The 27699-nt window shown below is 35.2% G+C and overlaps 2 protein-coding genes across 52 annotated transcripts in view; one reads left to right on the top strand and one right to left on the bottom strand.

The window, feature by feature from the left end:
- The window catches only part of LOC127874603 (zinc finger FYVE domain-containing protein 1-like), a 28455-nt gene extending 8075 nt beyond the window's left edge, over nt 1–20380 (top strand). Inside the window, exons 7-15 of one of the 50 annotated variants that reach the window (XM_052419049.1) lie at nt 854–968; nt 9478–9648; nt 10857–11025; nt 11496–11603; nt 12131–17242; nt 17432–17458; nt 17675–17701; nt 17864–17890; nt 17999–20380. In XM_052419049.1, the coding sequence (XP_052275009.1) occupies nt 854–968; nt 9478–9648; nt 10857–11025; nt 11496–11603; nt 12131–12363 (796 nt within the window). In that variant the 3' untranslated portion in view covers nt 12364–17242; nt 17432–17458; nt 17675–17701; nt 17864–17890; nt 17999–20380. Of the gene's footprint in view, nt 1–853; nt 969–9477; nt 9649–10856; nt 11026–11495; nt 11604–12130; nt 17486–17620; nt 17891–17998 lie in introns of all 50 variants that reach the window. The other 49 variants (XM_052419051.1, XM_052419048.1, XM_052419050.1 and 46 more) reach the window with 49 other exon arrangements.
- Nucleotides 20381–21125: 745 nt separating this feature from the next.
- LOC127874611 (vesicle transport through interaction with t-SNAREs homolog 1B-like) overlaps nt 21126–27699 on the bottom strand; it is a 21577-nt gene continuing 15003 nt past the window's right edge. For both annotated transcript variants that reach the window (XM_052419062.1, XM_052419061.1), the window contains 2 exons: nt 25709–25770; nt 21126–22436 (listed from right to left, as the gene is read on the bottom strand). In XM_052419062.1, coding sequence (XP_052275022.1) covers nt 25725–25770 — 46 coding nt within the window. In that variant the 3' untranslated portion in view covers nt 21126–22436; nt 25709–25724. The remainder of the gene's footprint in view (nt 22437–25708; nt 25771–27699) is intronic.

Here is a 27699-nt window from a genome sequence, read left to right as displayed (position 1 = left end):
TGTTTGCTGAGAAGCTGCACTTGAGTAAATATCCCAACTGGGAACTGTTAAAAATCTGACAATAAATAGATTTTCTTTTATTTTTAGGTAAATGGTAAAATCCCTTTTAATCAACCTTTTTAGGTTGATTAAAGTATTAGGACTATGCGATGATTATTATTACTTCTATTGAAACATAATTGTTTTGACTCATTTAGTATGGTAACTGTGCATTCATCTACCACATTCATAAACTGGTCTTCATTGCGCAATTTTATGGGCAAACAGTTGTTTAAGTGAGAGATGGGAAAGAATGTTGAAATCATATAAGAATAGTAGTTTTGTCTTATCCCAAGATATACGAATATTTGATTGATAAACTCATAGATTCAATAATTTAAAATTGCATCAAAACATCATCTTGTTAATTGATGACGGCTGATATGAAAACTATGACTAACACATGTAAAAGAAACTTAATGTGACCATGTGCAGTTATTAACCCTTTGCATGCTGGGAAATTTGTCGTCTGCTAAAATGTCGTCTGCAGAATTTCTAAAATTAGCATTTTCTTCGTGTTTTTTTTTCAAAGAATACTATCAGAATAGCAAACAGTTTGGATCCTGATGAGACGCCACATTCTGTGGCGTCTCATCTGGATCCAAACTGTTTGCAAAGGCCTTTAAAATTCGGTTCCAGCACTGAAAGAGTTAATTATTTTAAATATTCATATCAAAATTTCTGATTCTAATTGGTTATTCTTACATTCGTTCCCATCCTTTCTTTAAATAATTCCGATTATCATATGATTATCAATATTTGTACATTCTCCTGTAAACTCATAAAAAAACTCATCCATTTGTCCATTTTCCAGTGATATTCTCGAGTGTCGTAACTGTGGGATCATCTATCGGAGCCGTCAGTTCTGGTATGGAAACCCAGAAGTTGAATCTGTCATACATGAGGAGGTGGCACATGTATGGCCAGAGGTAAAACAAAAGTATTTGAGCCGCGCTTTGGGAAAAAGGGGCTAAATACATGTGCATACACTTTCAGCACTTACTATAATTTGGGACTTCCTTAAAACGAATAATACCATAAAAGTGGAAAGTGTAGTCCCTGATTAGCCTTTGCAGACTGCATAGGCTTATTTGGCAGGACACTTCACGAATAATTATGCATTAAAACCTATTTCCTCAGAGCTAGGCTCATTTTTTTGTTTAACCCTTTGCATGCTGGGAAATTTGTCGTCTGCAAAAATGTCGTCTGCTGAATTTCTAAAATAAGCATTTTCTTTGATTTTTTTCAAAGAATACTATCAGAATAGCAAACAGTTTGGATCCTGATGAGACGCCACGTTTTGTGGCGTCTCATCTGGATCCAAACTGTTTGCAAAGGCCTTCAAATTCCGGTTCCAGCGCTCAAAGGGTTAAGGACATCTACTTAAGGCAGTTATATAAAGTTTTGAGTGCTGTGCTTACTTTGCCATTTGCCAATTTAGCCAAAAGCTACATGTGTTAGCACATTTGGTTAATGAAAATCGTATTTGACAACAGTTGTTATGTCATAAATCCACCTTAAATAGCAACAGTAAAAAAATGTGGTATGAATTAAGTTATTAAGTAATTCAAATAAAGCTAGATTTCAGTCAGTCAAAGGAGGGCTAACCTTATTATTGTAATCTATAATTTTTAGCTCATCTATTTTTTGAAAAAAAATTATGAGCTATTGTCATCACCTTGGCGTCGGCGTCGGCGTCTGCGTCGGCGTCCGGTTAAGTTTTGCGTTTAGGTCCACTTTTCTCAGAAAGTATCAATGCTATTGCATTCAAACTTGGTACACTTACTTACTATCATGAGGGGACTGAGCAGGATAAGTTAGATAACTCTGGCGTGCATTTTGACTGAATAATGTGCCCTTTTTATGCTTAGAAAATTGAAAATTTTGGTTAAGTTTTGTGTTTAGGTCCATTTTATTCCTTAAGTATCAAAGCTATTGCTTTCATACTTGCAACACTTACTAACTATCATAAGGGGACTGTGCAGGCAAAGTAATGTAACTCTGACTGGCATTTTGACAGAATTATGTGCCATTTTTATACTTAGAAAATTGAAAATTTGGTTATGTTTTGTGTTTAGGTCCTCTTTATTCCTACAGTATCAAAGCTATTGCTTTCATTCTTGCAACACTTATTAACTATCGTAAGGGGACTGTGCAGGCAAAGTTATGTAACTCTGACTGGCATTTGGACGGAATTATGGGCCCTTTATACTTAGAAAATTGAAAGTTTGGTTAAGTTTTGTGTTTTGGTCCACTTTACCCCTAAAGTAATAGATATTGGTTTCATACTTGGAACACTCGCAAACTATCATAAGGGTACAGTAAAAGGACAAGTTGCATAACTCTGGATGTCATTTTTACGGAATTATGGCCCTTTTTTGACTTAGTAACTTTGAATATATGGTTAAATTTTGTGTTTCGATCCACTTTACTTCTTAAGTATCAAGGCTATTGCTTTCAAACTTCAAATACTTTCATGCTATCATGAGGTTACTGTACCTGGCAAGTTGAATTTTACCTTGACCTTTGAATGACCTTGACTCTCAAGGTCAAATTATTAAATTTTGCTAAAATTGCCAAAACTTCTTTATTTATTATTAGAAACTACTCTTACCTGACATACCACAATAGACTCCACCCAAACCATCGCCCGTGCCCCCCCTTCCCCCCCCCCAATCCCCTCCCCTATTTTTTTTTTTTTTTTTTTTTTTTTTTTTAAGATCATCTCACAAATGACCACCACACCCTCACACTATACCCCCCACCCCACCCCTCCCAAATTTTATTTTTTTTAACGGTTAAAAAACAAAACTATTTATTTTGATTATTTTATGTTTGAAATACCGTCCAACCATCGCACCCAAGCATCCACACCCCCACCCCCCCTCCCCCTACCCGAATCCCCCCCCCCTAATTTTTTTTTTGAAATGGTTAAAAAACACAAATATTTATTTTTATTATTTTATGTTTGAAATACCGTCCAACCATCGCACCCAAGAATCCCCCCCCCCCCCCCCCCCCCCCGATTTTTTTTCCCATTTTTTCGCATTTTTGGAAGATAATGTAATAAATGTCCACACCCCCACACAATGCACTCCACCCCTCCCTCCTTTGTGATTGAAAATGAGAGTCCCTTCACCTTTCAAAAGAAAATAGATGAGTGGTCTGCACCCGCAAGGCGGTGCTCTTCTTGTGTTTTTAGCTCACCTGAGCACAACGTGCTCATGGTGAGCTTTTGTGATTGCCGTTTGTCCGTCGTGCGTTGTCTGTTGTGCGACGTCAACATTTGCCTTGTTCACTCTCTAGAGGCCACATTTATTGTCCAATCTTCATGAAATGTGGTCAGAAGATTGGTCCCAATGATATCTTGGATGAGTTTGAAAATGGTTACGTTTGCTTGAAAAACATGGCTGCCAAGGGGCGGGGCATTTTTCCTTATATGGCTATATATGGCTATAGCAAAATCTTGTTAACACTCTAGAGGCCACATTTATTGTCTGATCCTCATAAAACTTGGTCAGAAGATCCATCCCAATGATATCTTGGACGAGTTTAAAAATGATGTCGGTTGGCTGAAAAACATGGTCGCCAGGGGGCGGGGCATTTTTCCTTATATGGCTATAGTAAACCATGTTAACACTCTAGAGGCCACATTTATTTTCCGATCTTCATGAAACTTGCTCAGATGATTTGTCCCAATGATATCTTGGATGAGTTCTCAAATGGTAACCTTGGCTTGAAAAACATGGCTGCCAAGGGGCGGGGCATTTTTCCTTTTATGGCTTTATACATGTATGGCTATAGTAAAATCTTGTTAACTTTCTAGTTTGCTCAATCTTCATGAAATTTGGTCAGAATATTTGTTTCCTGTGTAGTAAAGTTTGGTTTTATTATGTCAATATTATGTGAATTTAACTGTATTTTTCATAATACAGAATTTTCATAGTTAACATAACTGTTTTAGTCATAAACACTTATGATAAGCCAAAGACCTATAGATTACACAGATTGGAAACTCCCGTCTTCGCGATAGCGATATGCGATAAAATCTAACGGCGGACGCGAGTCACGTGACATTGATTTTGGAAATGCCGGTGTACCTGTAAATTCTTCCCTGTTCCAGCTACTGTCGGCCATTTTGTTATAAAGCAATCAATTGTTCTTCGTAATTAATCGTTAATATTTGACATATTGAATATTTTTTTGTGTAAATAAAAATGAGTTTTTATTTTCTTTGTTTATAATGCTTTAGGTTTTGGTAGTTATTATTCTAATTTATTATTAATTTATCGGAATTTGAAAGAGAACACTGGATTCGTTCATTTTCGATAATTTCTGAAAAATTGAATGGCCCAAAGATTTTTTTTTAAACTTCTTCATTTCTCATCAAAGATTGATAAAGTAAGACTGTTAAGTTAGGTGAGATGTTAATCTAGGTATGATTGATAAAAAGTAGACGAAAATAAGGCATTTTAAAGGATTATGCCGTTGTACAATTTTATACTGTTATTTCATTCAATCATTTTTCACACCTGTCGCCAAAGTGGTTTGTTTCTTTTTGAAAAACTTTTCTTTTTCTCATCCCATATCGTTGATGTAAGATGATTATGCTAGGCGAGATGTTAATCTAAGTAAAGATTTAAAAAACCTAGAAGAAAATATTCAATTTAAAGGATTTGGCCTTATACAATGTCGGTACAATTTTAAGCTCTTTTCTTCTGTTGTACACAATTGCTGTCAAACGTGTTTTGGTTCTTTTGGATAAACTTTTTCATTTTTTAGCCGGATTTTTTTCGAAAAAATCTCGGCTTATAGATTGATGTTGTCGGGCGGGCGGGCGGGGTGGCGGCGTGCTTGAAAATGTTAAAGTTCTTATTTCATGGTATTACTTTGGTATGCTTGGACCTAGAGTCTTCAAACTTGACATGAAGGTTGGCCAGGATTAACAGATGTACACTGGTCATTTCAAGGTCATTCATTTGAAGGTCAAGGTCACTGTGACCTTCAATATAAAAAATGTTAAAGTTGTTATAACTTTGGTATGCTTGGACCTAGAGTCTTGAAACTTGACATGAAGGTTGGCCATAACTAGTTAGTAACCACTGGTCATTTCAAGGTCATTCATTTGAAGGTCAAGGTCACTGTGACCTTGAATGTAAAAATGTTAAAGTTCTTATTTCATGGTATAACTTTGGTATGCTTGGACCTAGAGTCTTCAAACTTGACATGAAGGTTGGCCAGGATTAACAGATGACCACTGGTCATTTCAAGGTCATTCATTTGAAGGTGAAGGTCACTGTGACCTTCAATATAAAAATGTTAAAGTTGTTATAACTTTGGTATGCTTGGACCTAGAGTCTTGAAACTTGACATGAAGGTTGGCCAGAACTAGTAAGTAACCACTGGACATTTCAAGGTCATTCATTTGAAGGTCAAGGTCACTGTGACCTTGAATGTAAAAATGTTAAAGTTGTTATAACTTTGGTATGCTTGGACCTAGAGTCTTGAAACTTGACATGAAGGTTGGCCAGAACTAGTAAGTAACCACTGGACATTTCAAGGTCATTCATTTGATGGTCAAGGTCACTGTGACCTTGAATGTAAAAATGTTAAAGTTCTTATTTCATGTTATAACTTTGGTATGCTTGTACCTAGAGTCTTCAAACTTGAAATAAAGATTGGCCAGTACTAGAAGATGACCACTGGTCATTTCAATGTCATTCATTTGAAGGTCAAGGTCACTGTGACCTTAAATGTTAAAATGTTAAAATTGTTATAACTTTGGTATGCTTGGACATAGAGTCTTCAAACTTGACATGAAGGTTTGCAAGCACACTTAGATGACCACTGGTCATTTCAAGGTCATTCATTCTAAGGTCAAGGTCACTGTGACCTTGAATGTAAAAATGTTAAAGTTCTTATAACTTTGGTAGGTAAAAATGTTAAAGTTCTTATTCCATGTTATAACTTTGGTATGCTTGTACCTAGAGTCTTCAAACTTGACATAAAGGTTGGCCAGTACTAGAAGATCACCACGTTTATTTTCTTACATTTAATAATGAAATTGATGGAAACTTCAAACAATATGTTACTAATTTGCTAATAAAAAAATTGAGATCAAACTTTCCTAATTGTCAATTCAAGTTCATATTTGTGACCTTAAATGTTATTGTTGTTCATGTATATGCATGCATTCAAAACATAACACAAGGTTTGCTCATGCCTTGAAAAGTACTTACATTTCATTTTGACCTTTGAACAATATTTCAGTAATTTAAGTATTGCATTGACAAAAACACGAAAGGTACTTTCCTGTCATTTAAATAAAAAATCCGGCTTCAATGCGGTCATCTCCGACCGCGGAACTCTTGTCATCCCAAATAGATTAAGTCAGGTTTTTATGCTTGGTGATATGTTAATCTAGGTATGAATTAACTAAACTTGAGGAAAATGTTCATTTTAAAGGATTTTGGCCTTGTACAAAGTTGGTACAATTTTAAGCTATTTTACCCTATTGTACACACCTGTCGTCAAACGTTCTTTGGCTCATTGTGAAAAACTTTGTCATTTTTCACTTCACATTGAAGAAATAAGATTTTTATTCTGGGTAATATGTTTATTTTGGTATGAATAAAAAAAATAGATGAAAGTATGGATTTTAATTCGCATTACATATCTTCTTCTTTTAGTATTACCAGTTTTCCTGTCGATGTTACACATGCAAGTTAATATACAAACATATTATAACAGATAGCTGTGAGATAACTATTAAAAGCACAAACAATAATCTTTTATTTAATCAGTTCAGTTTTATACAGCGTTTCGCCGTGTTTATAACGAACTATTACAAACAAGTATATTAAAATCATAAACATTCACAACAAAGACTTATCTTAATTGGTTATCACAATGATATATAAAGAATGAATTCGCCGGCCGCAGCCGATGATCACAAAATTAAAATCAATCAACAACGCAAACTGATATTTAGAGTAAGGATCCCTTCTTTTAAAATTCTCAAGATTAAAAGAAAAAACAAACAAAACATCTTCAGTTCGCTAATTGATCCGACAATTAACACGCTCATGAAATGTTTGTTTTTTTCTTTTCGTGAAATCTAGTCCATGACACTTAAAGCTTTTATTAATTACCAATAGAAAAAAACTGGATTACACACAAAACTTTAATAACCTATAACTCATGAATAAGATCTAAATAAAAAATAGAGAATTAAAAAAAATGAAAAAAATCTACAGAATCAATGTTGAAATAAGTCTAACCGAAATCGTTTTTGGATCGCACGATCATAGCATTTATTATACTTTAATGTTGTTTTTATCAGAGGACTAGATCTATGCGTTCACATTTATCTATCCGTTTTGAAACAATAGTATTAATAAGGTTTCAAATGTTTGAAAAAAAAAATGTTTACAAGAATATTTTATCAGAAAAAACCTTTCAAATAAAATATTCAACTGCATTCTCGCCGCGATTTGGAAATTCTTATAGCGCTATTCCTTCAACAATCGCGGCATTATAAATTCTTATTGTAGGTAAATAAAATCGAGATTTTATATAAGCATAATTACTCATGTTTCTAAGAAACTATATTTTCTAAAAATCGGATCAATATTGACCAAGTTACAGCCGCCTTTCTATAGCGCCGTAACATTTTCGCATAACTTTGCTCGATTATCGTAGCCGTTGCTCCTTACGAGTCGCTATCTTATCGCAATCGTGATACACCGGTAATCTCCGGACCCCTCCGACTGATTTATGGAATAAATCGTCTGCTGATCCTAAGTGTTCTTATCAGTTTCTCGACCACGTGACCCCGCCGCGAGATAGCCCGATAAGGCGCGAAGTTTCCAATCTGTGTAATCTATAGGTCTTTGGATAAGCCTTTCAACTAATAGATAACTGAAAGAACGACAACATGTACATGATTTTGCAGTATTTATGCAGTATTTATCTCCCTTGTTTAACCTGGTTCAGTAATCTATTTTTAGTTCTGCTCTGGAATTTGGGAAGATGTTAATCATTGATAAATGCACTGTTCTGAGGAAAAATTGACTACTCTGCCATTGATCTCTTCTGAACTGTATAAAATAAGCTGTTTTGGCTGATTAAAACACCTCTTGATGCTTTCTTGAAAAGTTAACAGCTCTTGAAAAAGGTTGGAATTTTGAAATAATTAAACTCTAAATTATTTTTAACACCAGCATCAAGACATTTTGGCATTATTTTCTAAATTATTCTTATTATTTAGATTATTTTTATTTAGCATTTTCTAAATTAGAAAGACTCTATTCTTTTTCAATAACTTTAGTAAATTTTTCTTATTTTTACATTTGATTCACTGAAGTTTCCTAATCTCCATAAATATTGTTCTTTAGATTAAATTAGACCTATTTTGTAAACTAGATTTTTGAAGCACTTTCTAGACTTACAGTAACTTATATTTATATCAGTTTTTTTGACAGATTTTGAACTTTTTTTTACATTCATTAAGGTATTTACTGTATGTTGTTCATTTTTGTAACGATACTTAGATTCCGTAGACTTGGCTTGTACCTGTTCTTAATTTTCTGTCATTGTTCTTCATTTTCCGAGTTCTTGGAATAAAAATAAGTTATTTTTGTTAAAGCTGCCTTGGTTTTCACTTATAAATAAATTCTTTGAGTGTATTTAGGCGTCCCTGACTGAACACCTTTAGTTAATTGAATTACAACCAGTCAGTATAGTCATCCTGACCGCAAATAAGAGTTTGTCAAATAAATATTTCCGCATTACATAAGTGCTCACAAAGTTACATAACTGTAACCGTCCTGTGACCGGTTCATTTGCGTAAGCGAAGTAGACCGCACTACCATACCTGGATAGGACAGTTGGGTTCGATAATGGTTTGGATCGGTAAAAAAAAATGGCTGCCAGGGGGGTCTTTTTCCTTATATTTATATAGTAAAAAAGCTTGTTAACACTCTAGAAGTCACATGTTTTTCCTTATCATCATAAAATTTTGTCAAAACATTAGTTATGTGGATGTCTCGAACGAGTTTGATAATGGTCCTGATCAGTGAAAAAACATGGCCGCCAGGGAGTGGGGCAGTTTTCTTTATATGTATATAATGACAACATGTGAACAGTCTAGAAGACACATTTTTTCCCAATCTTCATGAAATTTGGACATATCTTGAAAGAGTAAAAAAAAAAGTTCAGGTCTGTTAAAAAAACATGGCCGCCAAGGGGCCATTTGTTGTTCATTCTTCATGATACTTGGTTAGAACATTTGTTCCATTGATATCTTGGGCTGCAAAGAACAGGTCATTTCTTTTTATCTCAGGTGAGCGACTTTGGGCCTTTCAGGCCCTCTTGTTTGGTATAAATAAGAAAAAATATCATTCCATTGGTATATTCACCGTATTGTGTGCTGACCAGGGAGAGAAGTTCCATATTGGTACACACAATGCAGCGTGGAAGGTGATAGACGGGCTCAGTTATGTGGCTGGTAGCATCGGTAGTGTCAGCGCCGTACCCACCAAGGTTGTCAGTGACTGGGTGGCTGACCAGATCGCGCCCTCGTACTGGGTCCCTAACTCCAAAATAAAGGTGAGGTATACACTGGTTTGGTTGAAAACATTTTTTGCGCTCAGTTGCATCAAAGCCTTAGGCTTATTCAAACCCTCTCTAGTCGATTTCATTGGTTGAACCAGAGTCTTTGGTGAAGATCTGAATAGTGCTTTCACAGTATGGATCGAACCTGTGACCATCTGTAGGCAGGGCAGACACCATATCCACTACACCATGGCGACTTTTTTTTTTACTTCAGGTGAAACCTTGTTATTTTAAACCCTTTGCATGCTGGAAAATTTGTCGTCTGCTAAAATGTTGTCTGCTTAATTTCTAAAATTAGCATTTTCTTCGATTTTTTCAAAGAATACTTTCAGAAAAGCAAACAGTTTGGATCCTGATGAGACGCCACGTTTTGTGGCGTCTCATCTGGATCCAAACTGTTTGCACAGGCATTCAAAATTCGGTTCCCGCACTGAAAGAGTTAAGCTCAATTGTATTAAAGCCTTTGATTTATTACACTTTCAATTTCTATTGCTGTGAAAAAGCAGTACATCAGGTCTAAGGAGTAGACCCTAAGAACTGTCCCTGAGAGGGGCTGGGACCGGGATCTTCTGATTGTTAGCTGGACACCATATGATATCTACTATGCCACTGCAACCTTATACAATGGTTGTAAAGCTTGCATTGATTAAATGATAAAAATGATATTGGTTTTACCACACTTATGCCATCCAGGGTATTAGCAGTATAATAAAGGCAATGTATACATGGACCCTTTTATCTATAGCTCTGATGGCAACAATAGAATTTTAAACTCCAGATTGAAGGTTATTCATGTTATATAATGACAAGGTCCATAACTCCTAAGACTATTTATGTTACGAAATTCTGTTCAGATCATCTGTCTTTTATTGAATGGTAGGAATGTGTTAATAATCCAAGCTTTTTTTGTTTATAATTCAAACTGTTCCAATCTACATTTTTCTCATGGAAGCTTTACTTACAAAACTAGGACCAGTATGAAACATGGTTTGTGCTTTCAGAATCTTTCCCACCCCCCCCCCCCCCAAATAATTAAGTTCTAATATTACATTTTAAATATACAGGATTAATGAAATTACAGAAGCACGATAAGGAGAAAAATATTCGTTGACACCTGCTAGTCTGTTTCAAAAGGCAAACAAACAATAGCCTATAAAATACAGGACAACACATACAACATTACATTTAAAAAACTTTGACAGAAATGCTACAAATGTGAGGCAAGGCTGTTGGACGAGCAAAAGCACCACTGTCGTTCCTGTGGCCAGGGATTTTGCGACATGTGTTCCTCAAAGAAAAGGCCGGTCCCAGATCGAGGTTGGACAATGCCAGTCCGCGTGTGTGACAGCTGCTTCCATGTCAACATGACGGGTAGGCTTGATCTAATGTGTTGAGGGTTTCATTAATGTTTTAAAATAGGGAGATGGTTTGCAAAAAATGGAAAGAATTTATAAGAATTCATATGCTATCACCGAACCGCTTACATTTTATAAGTTTGATACTACTGAATGTTTGGACACACCTAGGAAAGATCAAGGATAACAAAAGGTACAGGGTGATGCAAAAATGGTGTAGGGTTAAAAGTCATACCAGTGTGTTGACATTTTGTTATAACAGGTTTAAGTCATGCAATTTATCAGCCAAACACTTGTGATTAAGTCTTTTAAGCATAGTCTTCATTAGCCATGAAATATTTGAGGAAAAATGAGCCAATTTTTTTTGAGATTTTCAGACTAGTGACGACAAATGTCCACAGGTGAATACATCTGTTTCTTGACCTGGTACAAACAGAGAACTGTAGTTACAGCATACTTATACAGTTTTCTTTATTACCAATTTAGATTCCAACTCGAGCACTGGCAGTGATACTCAGGTTACAGCAAGGAAGGTGGGGGAATCACTGACCTCTGCTATCGACATTGTCTCTACAGCTATCAGCTACCCCTTAGGTAAGTGGTCTTGAGTAAAGCTTAGCATAACCCAGTAGATACATTTTTTAAAGTGATGAGAGACGACGGTGCTCATGTAGTTACATTTGTCAGTTTGTTTTATGTGCATGTTATACGTTTTTTTAGGAGCTGGTAGGTTCATGTTATATGTATTCATTTTTGGACAAACATTTTTGTGCCATATACAGTTATTGGTATAGAAAGCACTAAATATATATATATATTTTAGACTGTCATCAGAATAAAAACTGTGAAAAACTATATTATGGATTTAGTTCCTGTATACTCATTAGGCGTTTATTTACGGTATGTTGAACAATTCTGTCCTGCTTGACTATTGGGCCCAGCAATTATGTTAAGAATTTAATAAAACTTACGTAATAGACATACTTTAAGTAAGTTTCATAAGATTCAGGTATGTAAAAAGATTCTGCTGTCCTCTAATACTGGGCCAAGCAATGACGCTAGAAACAAATTAATAACCTGTTTAATTGTAGAAATAATAGGAAATTTCGTTCTTATTTAAGGTATGTTGAAAGATTCTGCCCGGCCTGCATATTGGGTGCCAGATGACCAGATAACGAAATGCTGTGTGTGTGCCGAGACGTTCTCACTGAAGCTGCCCATCCACCACTGTCGGGCGTGTGGGCAGGGAGTGTGCTCCGGGTGCTCTCCGAGTCAGCGACCCGTACCACTCCGGGGCTGGGACTATCCAGTGCGGGTCTGTAAGAACTGTGAGAAGAAAAAGGATAAGATATGAAATATGGTTTTTATAGTTTAAGATTAAGATATGAAATATGGTTTTTATAGTTTAAGATTAATAAATGGATGTTTGTTTTTGTCTTGCAGTTTGCATTTATTTATTGGTTTCCCAAAAAAAATTGCAATGCATGAGAAAAGATCAGCACTGGGATGGGATCTTTTTAGTTTGTACGAAGTATTTGTTAATAAAGTTTCGTTTCTTATTGTGAAAGTGCACAGTCTAAATAGACAATGAAAGCTGTGAATGTTAATTGTTTACTTGTTACAATAATGTGATATGAACCTTGTTAGCACAGTTATTTAAAGTGCACATATATTGTTAAATTACACTCATGAAGAGAAAAAGTCTGAATATTGATCTTTTACATTTTATTTTTCAACATACTGTTTTTATAATGATAAAAAGAAAATAAAGAATGACATTACTAAGAAAGAAGATAGTTAAAGATGTATTGTTAGTTTAACAATTTTTGTTTTTATGTATTAAAATTGACATGTCACAAACTTTAGGTGCCTACAATTTAAAAATATGACTTTCTCAACAAGTCGATTCTTTCAATTTTAATAATATTACTTTGTGTAATAGTAATTTAGCTTTTTTTTAAATAAAAAGTATGCATTTTCAGAACTCCAGATAAGGTTTTGTGAAATTCTTAAATTACTACCAGATTTTCAAAAAGAATTCTTAACTCTGAAATTTTATTCTTAACGTTACTCCTAAGTTTTGGAAAATAATTATTATTTTCTAAATGACCTAATAATAAATAAAGATGTTTTTTTTCATGCAACAAAAATCAAAATAAACATACTAGCAACTTTATTTATACGAGTTCAACAGACCTTTTTCAGTATTATACAATTTTATTTTTCCAATACCTTCATATGCCCAAACTGTGCTAAGCATGCTTTAGATGAATTTTTAAATATTTCACATTTAAAACGGGTCTCCCCTTCAATCTTTTCACCGATTAGCCACGGGACTTGTCCCTTCTACTCGTTCATTGTTGTTTTTTTGTGTTTAAGTTTGGACCCGTTGTGTCGCGTTTTTGTTTAGCTTTTCCGACTGTGTCGGCAACTGAACATACAACATCGTATAAGATCTTTTCTATAATGTCTTTCTAAACATTTAACTTCGGCTCACTTTGCGAACTCTATGTTGAAAGCGTGTTTTTGGACGCTTTGCAGTTTTTTAGGACGCTCTCTGTGCGCCGCCAATGTTTTTAACCAGGTTTTCCGAAGGAAAAAACTGGTTATTAGATTGGCGAATGCGGGCAGGCTGGCTGGCTGGCTGGCGGGCTGGCGGGCGGGCGGAACAAGCTTGTCCGGGCCATAACTATGTCGTTCATTGTCAGATTTTAAAATCATTTGGCAGATTTGTTCACCATCATTGGACGGTGTGTCGCGCGAAATAATTACGTCGATATCTCCAAGGTCAAGGTCACACTTTGAGTTCAAAGGTCAAAAATGGCCATAAATGAGCTTGTCCGAGCCATAACTATGTCGTTCATTGTCAGATTTAAAAATCATTTGGCACATTTGTTCACCATCATTGGACGGTGTGTCGCGCGAAATAATTACGTCGATATCTCCAAGGTCAAGGTCACACTTTGAGTTCAAAGGTCAAAAATGGCCATAAATGTCCCTTGAGATATAACCTTCATATTTGGTATGCATGTGTATATGGACAAGGCCTTTCCATACGCACAACAATTTTGACCCCTGTGACCTTGACCTTGAAGTAGGGGTCTGCGTTTAGGTTTCAAAATCTGCGTTTAGGTTTTGAAAAATGCTCTTAACTTCTATGTCCCTTGAGATATAACCTTCATATTTGGTATGCATGTGTATATGGACAACGCCTTTCCATACGCACACAAATTTTGACCGTCCGTCCGTCCGTCCGTGTGTCCGTCCGAAAACTTTAACGTTGCTCATAACTTTTGCAATATTGAAGATAGCAACTTGATATTTGCCATGCATGTGTATCTTATGAAGCTGCACATTTTTAGTGGTGAAAGGTCAAGGTCATCCTTCATGGTCAAAGGTCAAAAAAAAATAATTCATGTGCATATCTCCAATGTCAAGGTCGCCACGACTAAAAATAGATTTATTTTAAAACAAACTTACAAAGGGGGTTAATTTTCTTTGTTCATTTCAAAAGTTCAGTTTGAGTTGTCTCCCTTTATCAGATTTTTTTTCACAATGAAAACCTGGTTTTGTGACAATTTTGTCCCTTGTTTAACAGATAGACTGTATACGCCGCTTTTATTTGAAAAAATGCGCTTTGTTAAACAAACCCGTTAACCATTCTATATAAGAACTCAATAAAAATCGATACGAACCGATGTAAAAATAATATTCGTAACTTGATTTTGTAATTCTTAATGGTACGACAAGATTTTAAAATAAAAACGTAACGGACTTGAAAATAATTCGTAATTACAAAAATACGACCCTTATCTGGAGCTCTGATTTTTAAATGAAATTGTAGACAAAATGAAGAATTTTAAAACATACCTATTGTTTTAGTTTTAAAAGGTGGTATTGCTATTGTTATTTGATTGTTTAACAATGAGTCTTTATGCTGCAATGTAAATGAAAGTTGCCAAACCCATTGTTAAAAGAGTGTTAGGAGACTTGTTTAATGCTTTGAAATCTTGTTAGTGTGTTACTATCTCCTACAGAGTTAGTTGCTTTTTTAGTGACACACTAGTTTGTATTTGAAAGTCCTTTTTATTGAAGCCTTTTTAAAGCTTGTTATTTCTTTTGCAATTTGGTAATGAAGACATTATTTTGATAAAACTTTCTCTGCTTTATAGCAGTTCCCCCTGATTACCCATTAGGCAGAGTAGGCAACTGCCTATGGGCCCAGGGTTCGACACTAAGGCACGTCCGACAGACATTGTCTAGTAATATCGGTGGTCGGGCTAGTAAAACTGCGGGCTAGCTTGTCCGACTGGTCATACATAAATTAAAAAAAAATCTATACTGATTCATATAACTATAAATAACTGCTGTGAAAACCTTTACTTTTAATGTGTAAAATTACTCTAGTATCCGTTATTTACATTAAAACAAAACTAGTATATTTAAATAAACGCGGAGCATTCACATGATTCATCGCTATTTTTAGACGCAAAGGAGAGCTTCCTGCAGAAATTGCTTGTTTCAATTGGTCAAGATGTCCTGAATATTAATGATTTTCTGCAGTGTCGTAAAACTGAAGAGCATGATTTTACGACTTCTATCGAAAATCGGTATCGTCAATGTAAACATTTTTGCGTAGCAGACAAGATAATGTAATTTAAAGAATGGCTTTGTTCAAGTTCGTATTTTTGTCCAACAAATCAGTTAATAAAAAAGAATCCGACGCTTAACTGACACGAAACGTAAATATGAAGAAACACGAAAACGTCAATTTTATCCTAGATGGAAAATCGAGTCAGTTCCCATGGCTTGAATTTGACGAAGAAAAGCAAAAAAAAGGGTTATTTTATTGTTTTACTCTATGCATAAAAAAATCTGGTGTTCACTGATTATTTACTGATAAATCCTGATTAAACAGTTACATGACACAATTGTGTTCATTTGCTATGTTATTTATGGTCTACTAGACATCAGGTTCGGGCTAGTACATTTTAAGAGGAGCTAGTCCGACGGTTTTGCTGTAAAAAAAAATGTCGAACCCTGTGGGCCCCGCGACTTTTTAGGGGCCCCATGAGACAGTGACAAAATATTTTGTTTTCTTACTAAGCCTTACCTAATGACTTGACAAAGCCAATTATTTTATATTAATTTTATGTTCTGACTAAAGGCTTGACATGTCTTACCAAGAGACAATAATTTATCATTTCCACAATGGCATTGTTTTTTGTGTGCTAGTTTTGGTTTTCGAGATGTTCATTAGAGGGCTCAAACTGTAGTAGAATTCCACACAGTGCTCTTTCATTCTGGGTCATGTCCCTGATGAATGCGGTATTATAATGACATTTTATATCCATAAAAGGACATTTTCACATTTTATGTCTTGCCAGCCTAGGCACTGGAATGCTTATTTAAACGAGGCGAATCGACTTGGCACTGGCGTTAAAGTAGGCACTAGGCCTATGAGGGGCCTGGGTCCTAAAAGTTTCGCTTTTTAAGGGCCTCAACAGTGCTTAATTCTGCAATTCTTTATAAAATGTCAAACATGGCATAAAAACTTGATTCTAAGTTACTTCATATACTTACGATAAGATTTTAGTTGAACAATTTTTAATCTGATAAGTTTGTGATATACTGTTATAAGCGGAATTTTAGAATCAAATAAACAACCCAATAAGCAGTTTGAAATTTCTTGATACATGTATTTGCTCAATCTTGTTTGTACTGCAAATTATTAACTTTGCTACAATGGTAGTAGTTTTGATGGAATGGAGGCATTACGAAAATAAACAAAAATTGTAATGGTATGAAGCAAGGCCAGTGGGGAAAATACGTTTTCAGAGTGTGATTTTGTTAAATAAATTGTGTACAGTTATATTTGTTTTGTACTGAAATGTTGGCATTTAACAAGGCCATGGTAGATGCATGCAGTTATGTATATTTAAATGTATTAATGTAATGTGTTTTGAACTATGTGAACTTTTTAATAATCTCCTTTAAATGCTTAATTATGCAGAATGCATCGTGTAAACTTATTTGGTTTTCAAAAGCAAAATTTGTTTTCCCGAAACTTCCCCTAATGAACGATGCTGGTAGACAAGTGCCATAAACAATTGAGCTCTGGGAAAAACTGGGTTGTATGCATGTGAGTAAAGCATTGTCTCAGGTAAGCCTGTGCTAAGGTAGCCCATGCAGAAGCCTGTGCTAAGGTAGCCCACGCAGAAGCCTGTGCTAAGGTAGCCCACGCAGAAGCCTGTGCTAAGGTAGCCCACGCAGAAGCCTGTGCTAAGGTAGCCCACGCAGAAGCCTGTGCTAAGGTAGCCCATGCAGAAGCCTGTGCTAAGGTAGCCCACGCAGAAGCCTGTGCTAAGGTAGCCCACGCAGAAGCCTGTGCTAAGGTAGCCCACGCAGAAGCCTGTGCTAAGGTAGCCCATGCAGAAGCCTGTGCTAAGGTAGCCCACGCAGAAGCCTGTGCTAAGGTAGCCCACGCAGAAGCCTGTGCTAAGGTAGCCCACGCAGAAGCCTGTGCTAAGGTAGCTCACGCAGAAGCCTGTGCTAAGGTAGCCCACGCAGAAGCCTGTGCTAAGGTAGCCCACGCAGAAGCCTGTGCTAAGGTAGCCCATGCAGAAGCCTGTGCTAAGGTAGCCCACGCAGAAGCCTGTGCTAAGGTAGCCCATGCAGAAGCCTGTGCTAAGGTAGCCCACGCAGAAGCCTGTGCTAAGGTAGCCCACGCAGAAGCCTGTGCTAAGGTAGCCCACGCAGAAGCCTGTGCTAAGGTAGCCCACGCAGAAGCCTGTGCTAAGGTAGCCCACGCAGAAGCCTGTGCTAAGGTAGCCCACGCAGAAGCCTGTGCTAAGGTAGCCCATGCAGAAGCCTGTGCTAAGGTAGCCCACGCAGAAGCCTGTGCTAAGGTACCCCATGCAGAAGCCTGTGCTAAGGTAGCCCATGCAGAAGCCTGTGCTAAAGTAGCCCACGCAGAAGCCTGTGCTAAGGTAGCCCACGCAGGCTTATCAGGAACAACACTTTCTGCTCTTATGCAATGTTTGGTTTAGAAGAGGTCTGATGGAAACAAAAATCTAGGTACAGGCTAATCATAGACAACACTTAACAATTATTAACCCTTTGCATGCTGGGAAATTTGTCGTCTGCTCAAATGTCGTCTGCTGAATTTCTAAAATTAGCATTTTCTTCGAATTTTTTTCAAAGAATACTATCAGAATAGCAAACAGTTTGGATCCTGATGAGACGCCACGTTCTGTGGCGTCTCATCTGGATCCAAACTGTTGCAAAGGCCTTTAAAATTCGGTTCCCGCACTGAAAGGGTTAAGCAGAGTTTTCCCACAGCTTGCCTCATTTCTTTTTAAAGAATTTTGTTAAGTGTTTGTTCATACCCGGCAGTATCTAATTTAAGTATGTGGAAATATACAAAATGTTATGAGACATAACATGTGATTAAAGTGCAATAATAACACTTAAGTTCATTTTACCATTTGATTGTTTTTTCTTTTACCTGTTAGTCATCAATTTTGTTGTTATTATAATGTTGTGCTGTTTTTTGTTGTTTGATTTGCATGTTTTTCTTTTGTTTGAGAAAACCTCTTGAATGTTTGTTTCTCAACTTTTTGCCTTTATTGATTTGTTTACAAATGATGTTACCAGCAAGTAGAAATCAAAATTGTTACATGATGCAGAAAATGGAAAACATAATTAAGTTTTATTGTCAAGAACTGCAGATACGATTCAAAATCCTCTTTTGCAATGTGTGTATTGTCAGCTTTTATTTTTAATATGGTGTATAGGTCTATTGTGCTCATAATTCTTCTTAAATATCCTCTGCCTATTGGAATCAACAAGTTGAAATTTTATTTCTCAAGTTGAAAGCATGATTTAAGCATCACCTTTCGTTTCTTTCTATCACAGTGTGTAACATTATAGTGAAAGTTTTGGTCATGCTAGTTAGTGTACATGTAAATATTACATTGTAATCCAGTTTAGAAACACTACATGTATTTATTATAGTGTCTTGTTCTTAAAAATATCAGGGGCATCTCTAATCTTCATGTGACACTACTTTAAAAATTAAGTTACATATTACTATTTTATAATCTTCATCTTTCTGTCATATTGGTGGATGCACATTATTTATTGACCTCAACCTAAATTCTCCATTATAAGTCACTATATCATAGAGCTTTTTAAAGAAACCTCGAATTCCATTCCAATATATTTCCCTATCATAGACCAAGTACAAATTTGTCTTTGTAGCAATTGTTTGTAATTATTAGGAAAACAATTGTTCTATGTAGCAATAACAATTGTATGTCCAATTATATAGTGTAGTTTTCATTGTAATGGACAGAGTAAATATTTCCTTTGTTATTGAAATTTGAAATGAAGTAAACAGGTTGCAGTGCTTGAAAGCAGTATACATACATTGTAGATATAAATGATTATGGGTACTGGTAAATTTCCAATTGTGTTTGTCCATGTTTCATGGCATTGGAGTTTAGTTTTTCCTTTGCAGTCTTTTAAAGGGGATACCGGTACAGTAAAATCATGTAATTGTACATATCAAACTTTTTTATTCCAGCAAAGTTTGCTGCGTTTTCTGAACATTAATGGAAATGAACTAAAGATTTTTCATTAAAAAATTGTAGGCCATCAGAGCTAAAAATAGATTTAAAAAAAAAAGAAAAGAAAATGAAATCATATCTTAATAATATTTTAATATTTGGTAACAAGATTGTCCTCTTCTAAAGTTGCTCCAGTCATGGCTCAAGGGTACAAATTGGTCAAGCCCCAGGGTCACTTGTTTTATATAGATTTATATAAGAAAATGATTTAAACCTCTTGTAACATGACAAGGCCCAGAGGTGTAATATTTGGCATATAACATCGTACAGTGGTCCTCTCGCAAGTTTGTTCAAATCATGTCCATAGGTTTAAAAGTTCCCACTCCCTGGGGTTATCTTGTTTTTGCAGGTGTGCTTCCTGCATATTGCACTGCAAAATTTGTTGAAATAATGCAGTGGTCAAAACTGGTCCTGCCAGGGAGGTGGTGGTGGGTACTTAAATGTTTCTCTCACGTGTATATAGTGACAACAATTCATAAACTCTAACAATTTGTTTGCATAATAACTTGGCCAAGTTCAAAAATGGTTTTGGAAACATCAAACAAATGCTGTAAACAGTTCAGTGTCTAAAAGTCTTAAGTAAGTGATTACTTAAAGTTGTAGTGTATTTGTTGTTTAAATTTGAGTAAATACTAAGGCTGTGGTATGTGGTTTTGCCAAACAATAACTTACAGTTTTAGCTTGATTGTTTTTATAATTTCTTCCTTTGATAAATGAAAATAAAAATATTAAAATATGAAATCTTTGTTTGGTCTCAAATCCAATTAATCAACTCAGTTAACTAGTTATTTTGCCCTTCTGTGAAGTTTGAACATGTGGGGGTGTTTTCCTCAACAACTGGGCCCATATGCAGAGAACAATTCTTAGACTTAAGTCTAAGAATAAGGAATATTCTTTAAATTGATATATTTGAATTTTAAGTCAAACTTGGCATTAAACACCTCTATCTACATTATCTTTCATGTAAAACAATTTGTTTATGACATAATCACAAGTGGAAGACTGTATATATTTAAACACTGAACGCATTTTTCTTGATTCCAAGTCTATTTTTTTCTTTTCTCATAAGTCTAAGAATGGGTTGGTGAATATGTACTCTGTACAAATTTTGAAACTAGAACTTTTTCACAAATCTGATGAAAAACCTGTGGGGCTTTGTCAGCAACGTTCAATGGCAAATAACTCTGGAATGCATGGATCATTATGGGCATTAAAAGTGTCTTGCACATCTACACTTATTGGCGATGAATTATTTGAAGTTTCAATTTAATAGCTTGAGTAATGTGGAAGTGGTTTTATCCACAAAATTAAAATATTTTAAGATGACTGACGGACCGACAAACCAAATGAGTGACTCCATTATACCCCATTTCAAACTTTGCTTGTTCAAGTAAAATGAATTGGAGCAGTTCCATGTATGAACCTATACAACAGTACTGGTATCTTAAAAATATTTAGAGTTTATACATGTATTGAATGAAAGTGGTAAACAACAACTAATTTATTATCACTGAAATATTTATATTTTGTGTTAAATACAATTTGTTTGCATCTGTACAATGAATACATCTTAATTATGGTTGGCAAAAACTCTGGGTTTTATAGTTTGAAAAATAGTATCACCCACTTTTTCACAATTTAAGAGCATTTCCTAAGACAGAAAAACTGTGCTTTTCCACGGGTAGGCAGTTCATGCCAACATTGATCTAAATAAATTAAAAAAAATTACATAAATACAACTGCACTTCACAAGAGGGAGAAATGCAGTTAATGTTTGCTTAATAAATCACTGCAAGATCTTTTTACTTAGTTCAACTGTTGTTATCCACACAAATTAATTGTTGAATAACAGGAAATGCCTGTTTGTACATTCAAAACTAAATCGATTCTATCATGAATAAACATGGGATATTTTTATGTTCAAAATTAATGTCAATTTATCCAAAAAAGAATCTTGTTTATATTGAAATCACAGGCGAAAATATCTTTGTTGCACATGTTGTAGAAATAGTCATAAAGTCACATGGTTATGGCAAAATCACTCTCCTTTCCAAAATCAATCAATTAAACCATAAGACTTCCATGAAAATCAAGTGGATTTCAATCCAGATGCTTGAACATATATCTAAATTTAAATGTTTCAGTATTGTTCAGGCTCAGTACCAAAACATACACTTGGTTATCCCACAAGCAAGTTATGTGAGAAGTATCTCTTTCGTATGTAATACATGTAGACAAAATTGTAAAACATTGATTAGCATTAATATTCTATCATTAACATTAGGACTTCACTGCACAGAATATTTCACATGAATATACATGTGTGGCTTTTTGATGATATTGCACTTCATTAACACTTAATGGTAAAAGTTAATCGTAATTATATGTAGATAAAATCACTGTTCAGCAAAACTGTTCACACTCCCCAATGCCTTACTGCTGGTAGTGAATACCAGTTCTGAGATGTACTGTTTGCACTATCGGACGCAGTAAATAAACATACACTTCCCTTGTCACAGTTGTTAATAATAATTATATTTATCTGTAAATGTTACTCATAGTTTTTGTCACAACTACTTTGTTCTTCAGTTTTCTCTATCACATATATATCATGTGCTGTTCTACATGTACATCACACATATTTACATAGAATTCACTTATAACATCATCACATCCACAAGACGCTGGTACGCTGTTCCACTATTTTTTACGGATGAACCTCAAATAAACTATGAGTCCCAGTATACCAAGTTCCAAAAGTATAATCACAATCAAAATCATTTTGTTCGTCATAATTCTGAAAAAGAAAAAGAATAGAAATAAATAGGAGATTAAATTGCAGAAAACGATTGGTAAATAAAAAGTATTACAAAACTTTGGCTAAATTGACCACTTTCAAAAACAGCAATCACCCTACCTTTGAACAGCAATCACCCTACCTTTGAACAGCAATCACCTACCTTTGAACAGCAATCACCCTACCTTTGAACAGCAATCACCCTACCTTTGAACAGCAATCACCCTACCTTTGAACAGCAATCACCCTACCTTTGAATTTTGAGGTTTTTTGTCCAAGGATGTAAAGTTTATCAAGTTCATAATGCTGCTATGGGGGTGGGGTGGGGGGTGGGATATATTTACGTTTAATTTTTACAAGTTACCACAAACTACAAGAACTGCCCCAAGACACTCCAGTATTCTTCAGATTGTATGGTAACATTTACATTTTCCGTCAGCCTCCTAATATAATGACCACAAAGATGTATTTGAAGATGAATATGCATAGTATTTACAAAGTTACAGTAAACTTAAAGATGAATGTGTCTACATTAAAACAAGAAGTGTTACTATGCAAAGAAATGTGATGTTCACATGTTTACCAAAACAAGCTATCAAACAGAAAATTACAGTGCCATACCTCCCATCAGACTAAAGTTACTGAGCAGAAACTATATTTCTATTTTTAGTAAGAGTGACCTTGACCAACTGGCAAACAATACAATCCAATCTAAGTTTGCATGTACACAACCAACAAACGAAATTACTGGACAGTATCTCTATCCAAACTAAATTTATTGAGTGAAAACTGTTCATCTATATTACCTGTAACAGTGATCTCACTTACCCTAAAATCGATCCCAACCTAGATCCGCATATAAGTAACCTACATACAAAAGCACAGAAAAATACCTCCATTTAAAATTAAGTTATTGAGCAAAAAATCTTAGTAACAGTGCCCTTGAACCCATGGGTCCCAAATCCAATCCTTTTGCTAGATCAGCATGTTACAAATGTATCTAATTTCAGCAAAATACATGTATCTTCATTCTAACTGTAGTCACTCAAACGCAAACTGACATATATTGTTACCAACAGTGACCTTGACCCAACTAGCCAAAAATGTACTCCATGTTAAGTCTACATGTCAGCTAGAGACAGGAGGTGTTGCTGGCAAAGGTTTACCTGAATATTAAAACAAGAGGGCTTGAAAGGCCCAAAGTCGCTCACCTGAGATAAAAAGAAATGACCTGTTTTTTGCAGCCCAAGATATCAATGGAACAAATGTTCTAACCAATGTTCATGAAGAATGAACAACAAATGGCCCCCTGGCTGCCATGTTTTTCAACAGACCTGAACCATTTTTTAACTCATCCAAGATATCATTGGGACAAATCTTCTGAAAAAGTTTCATGAAGATCAGACAATAAATGTGGCCGCTACAGTGTTAACAAGGCAAATATTCATGATGCACAACGGAAGACAGACAATTGACACAAAGTGATCACAAAAGTTCACCATGAGCAAAAAATATTATGCTCATAAAGATTGTCACCATGTTTGAAGATGATATTATTAAAACTAATTTAGTAAACTTAATCAAGATATGATAACAACTTCATGACCATTTTCGAACTCGTCCGAGATATCAATCAAACCAATGTTTTGACCAAGTTTCATGATGATTGGGCAAAAATTATGACTTCTAGAGTGTTCACAAGGTTTCTCTAGAGCCATATAAGGAATACTGCCCCGCCCCCTGGCAGTCATGTTTTTCAACATACCCGAACCATTTTTTAACTCAACCAACATATCATTTAGACAAACATTTTTACAAAGTTACATGAAGATTGGGCATCAAATGTGACTTCTACAGTGTTAACAAGGTTTTTCTTTTTTTTTTACCTAGTGACCTAGATTTTGACCCAGCATGACCCAGTTTCGAACTCAGTCGAGGTATCAATGGGACAAATGTTCTGACCAAGTTTCATGACGATCATTCAATAAATGTGGCCTCTGGAGTGTTCACAAGGCAAATGTTGACGGTGCACGATACACGACCGATAATGCACGACGGACAAAAGGCGATCACAAAAGCTCACCATGAGCACGATGTGCTCAGGTGAGTTAAAAAAGGGGCATAATTCTGCTTTATTTCTGGTAAAATTTATCAGAGGACCTGGTTAGTGACCTTGTATGATACCCAGTTGCAGTTCATAGTTTTGTGAACTTGATCAGTGACCTCACCCAATGACCAGAACACATGTAAAGTTGAATACCTTGGGGATAAACAAAAATATGGAGATATTGCATGATTAACTTAACAAATTTTCTAAGTTAACAAGAGATGTGTTTGTCAGAAACACAATGCCCCCTTATGTGCGGCTTTTTTTTTTACCTTTGACCTTGAAGGATGACCTTGACCTTTCACCACTCAAAATATGCAGCTCAACGAGATACACATGCATGCCAAATATGAAGTTGCCGTGTTCAATATTAAACAAGTTATGAAAATGTGTTTTTTATATTTTGAACTTTGACCTTGAAGGTTGACCTTGACCTTTCACCACTCAATATGTGCAGCTCCACGAGAAGTAAGTAAGAGATTGATTGGAGAAATGAAAATTATTTTATTTTTATTTTTGACCTTTGACCTTGAAGGATGACCTTGACCTTTCACCACGCAAAATGTGCAGCTCCACGAGATACACATGCATGCCAAATATGAAGTTGCTGTTTTCAATATTCAAAAAGTTATGATAAAACTTTAACAAAGGTTAAAGTTTTAGGAAAGAAAAATACAAGGATATTTGACCTTTGACCTTGAAGGATGACCTTGACCTTGACTTTTCACCACTCAAAATGAGCAGCTTCATGAGATACACATGCATGGTAAATATCAAGTTTGTAAGTTCAATATTGCAAAAGTTATCAAACTTTAACCAAGGTTAAAGTTTTGGACAGAATGACAGTACAAAAACAATATACCCCCGATCTATCTATCCAGGGGCATAAAAAAGGCACATAATACAGCTAAATTTCATGCTTGAGTTATGGAACTTGGTCAGTTACCTCACACAATAAACCAAAACACGTGTGAAATTTTACATAACTGTAATCAAAACAGTGATATGTAGAAGTTGAACATTTCCCTTAAACACTTTTTTACGGTACAGAAAATGGCATGGCATTCCGCTAAAATGCTTGTCAGAGGTAAGGTACACTCTAGATTTCAGTACAGAACTCCTTGCAATATAAAGTTTATTAAAATAATTTTAATGAAATACCAACCTCATTGCCATGGTCTTCAATATTTTTCTGCTTTTTCCAAGCTCTGCATCTGTGTCTTGAAGCTGAAGAATCAATGATAATCTTTAAGATATCTGATATCTATGATACACATTAAAGTCTGAAAACTGTGACTTAGTGAGATTATTTAATAGATAATTGGATAAAAAAAGATAATAATGGTATGCTTCTTTCAAATCAAGATATCAAACTGATCTACACAATAAACAATAAAAATCTGTTTTCAGTGTCCAAATTAAAATATGGCGAACACTTTAAAAACAGTTTGCGATCTTAAGATAAGTGCAAAGGAAAAAGAAGAAATTAAATGTAAGTGAAAAGCAGTGATTTCAAGCAGCGTACGTGAGGCTGACATTAGTATAGTACAACAAAAAGAGGAAAGTAACAGAAACAATACAAAAGGTATGAGACAATAACATTATAGAGTTGAACAGAGTGATACTGTGGTTGACAGAAAGAATGTAATGAGTAGAACAGATTGCAGGAAATAAACGATAAAGTAAGCAATATGAAAGCGGGCTGAAAAGTATGATGTAGAATAAATTATGAGATTAAATATTATATATTACAATCAGTCATTCATAACATCAAACAAGAGATGTGTTTGTCAGAAACACAATGCCCCCTAATGCGCCGCTTTGATTAAAAAAAATTGACCTTTGACATTGAATGATGACCTTGACCTTTCACCACTCTAAATGAGCAGCTCCATGAGATACATAGAGAATACTATTTCGAGCCGAGCAACATAAACTTCTCTGTATTCAACGCTAATCCTAGTATTCTATTTATCCCATTTGATTTTTCAACGTGACATTTAACATAAATAGATCTAATAACCTTAACAATAATTTTAATTCAGTCATAAAAGCGCTTAAAATCTAACAAATGTAACCATGCGTAGTGATATACATGTATTTGTTAGGGTACGCAAAATAGTCTTTAAAAAATTCACACACAAAATGTAAAACAAGTAAAAATATCATCATATGCCTACATTCAATTTTACGCAGTATGCGAATTTTAATACGACCGCGAAAAGATGATTGATTTTACTTTACTATAATTCATTTTATTTTCGAAAGAAAATGATCAAAATCCAATATGGCGGCGATTGCTCCTGACAAAATGCTGTCGATGTCAACATACATGTACACCATCGACGACCTAGTTCTGGCTACCATAACTTTTTATGATTTTTGACTGGCGCGACTTTGTACAGCTCTGTCAATACTAAATAAACTGTACGCTGAAGTTTCTTTAGCTATCGACGACCTTGACAATTTTGACGAGTAAACAGACCATTGCAGCGACTGACACTTTATTTGACAAAATATACAGGGCAATAACGTTACGTTTTCCGACTTCGGACGACGAATTTAAGGACGCGCAGAACGTGTTTTTTATATAATGTTATGGGTATGCCGTGTGTGATCCGATGCATCAATGGCGCCCATGTTAAAATCATTTCCCCGACAACAGGGAACGACACAAGTACAAACAAAAATCAAAACACGTAAGAACTAGTATCTTACCTTTAATTATCCTTTAAAATCCATCTATTATCCATTTAACTCAATAATTGACGATTTTGCATCTAGGGTCTTTAATAATTATTTTAGCATACTTTTATAAAGACCCTTATGCCATTCTATCACTTTATAAATTCAAATGAGTTTATGAACGCGATAAACTTTCTTCTTCGTCACACGCTACGTCATGTACTCTACATTACTGCTGTTCAAATGAACCGGAGCAGTTTATCTAATAATAGCCGTTGGTAAACTCGGTTGCATTTGCAGATTTCTGCATACAAACATAATTATGTTTAAACTTGCACAATGTTTTATTTATCTATGGTAAATGCCCTTATTGTACGAAAAAATAATTTAATATATAAATACACAAAGAATGGAAAACATTCCAGTACACAACAGATAAATGAGTAAAAAATACCCGTGTACAAAATGGGA

This window comes from Dreissena polymorpha, chromosome 3, assembly GCF_020536995.1.
Source record: "Dreissena polymorpha isolate Duluth1 chromosome 3, UMN_Dpol_1.0, whole genome shotgun sequence".
NCBI classification, from domain to species: Eukaryota; Metazoa; Mollusca; class Bivalvia; order Myida; family Dreissenidae; genus Dreissena; species Dreissena polymorpha.
This window is presented reverse-complemented; position numbering and strand designations above follow the sequence as displayed.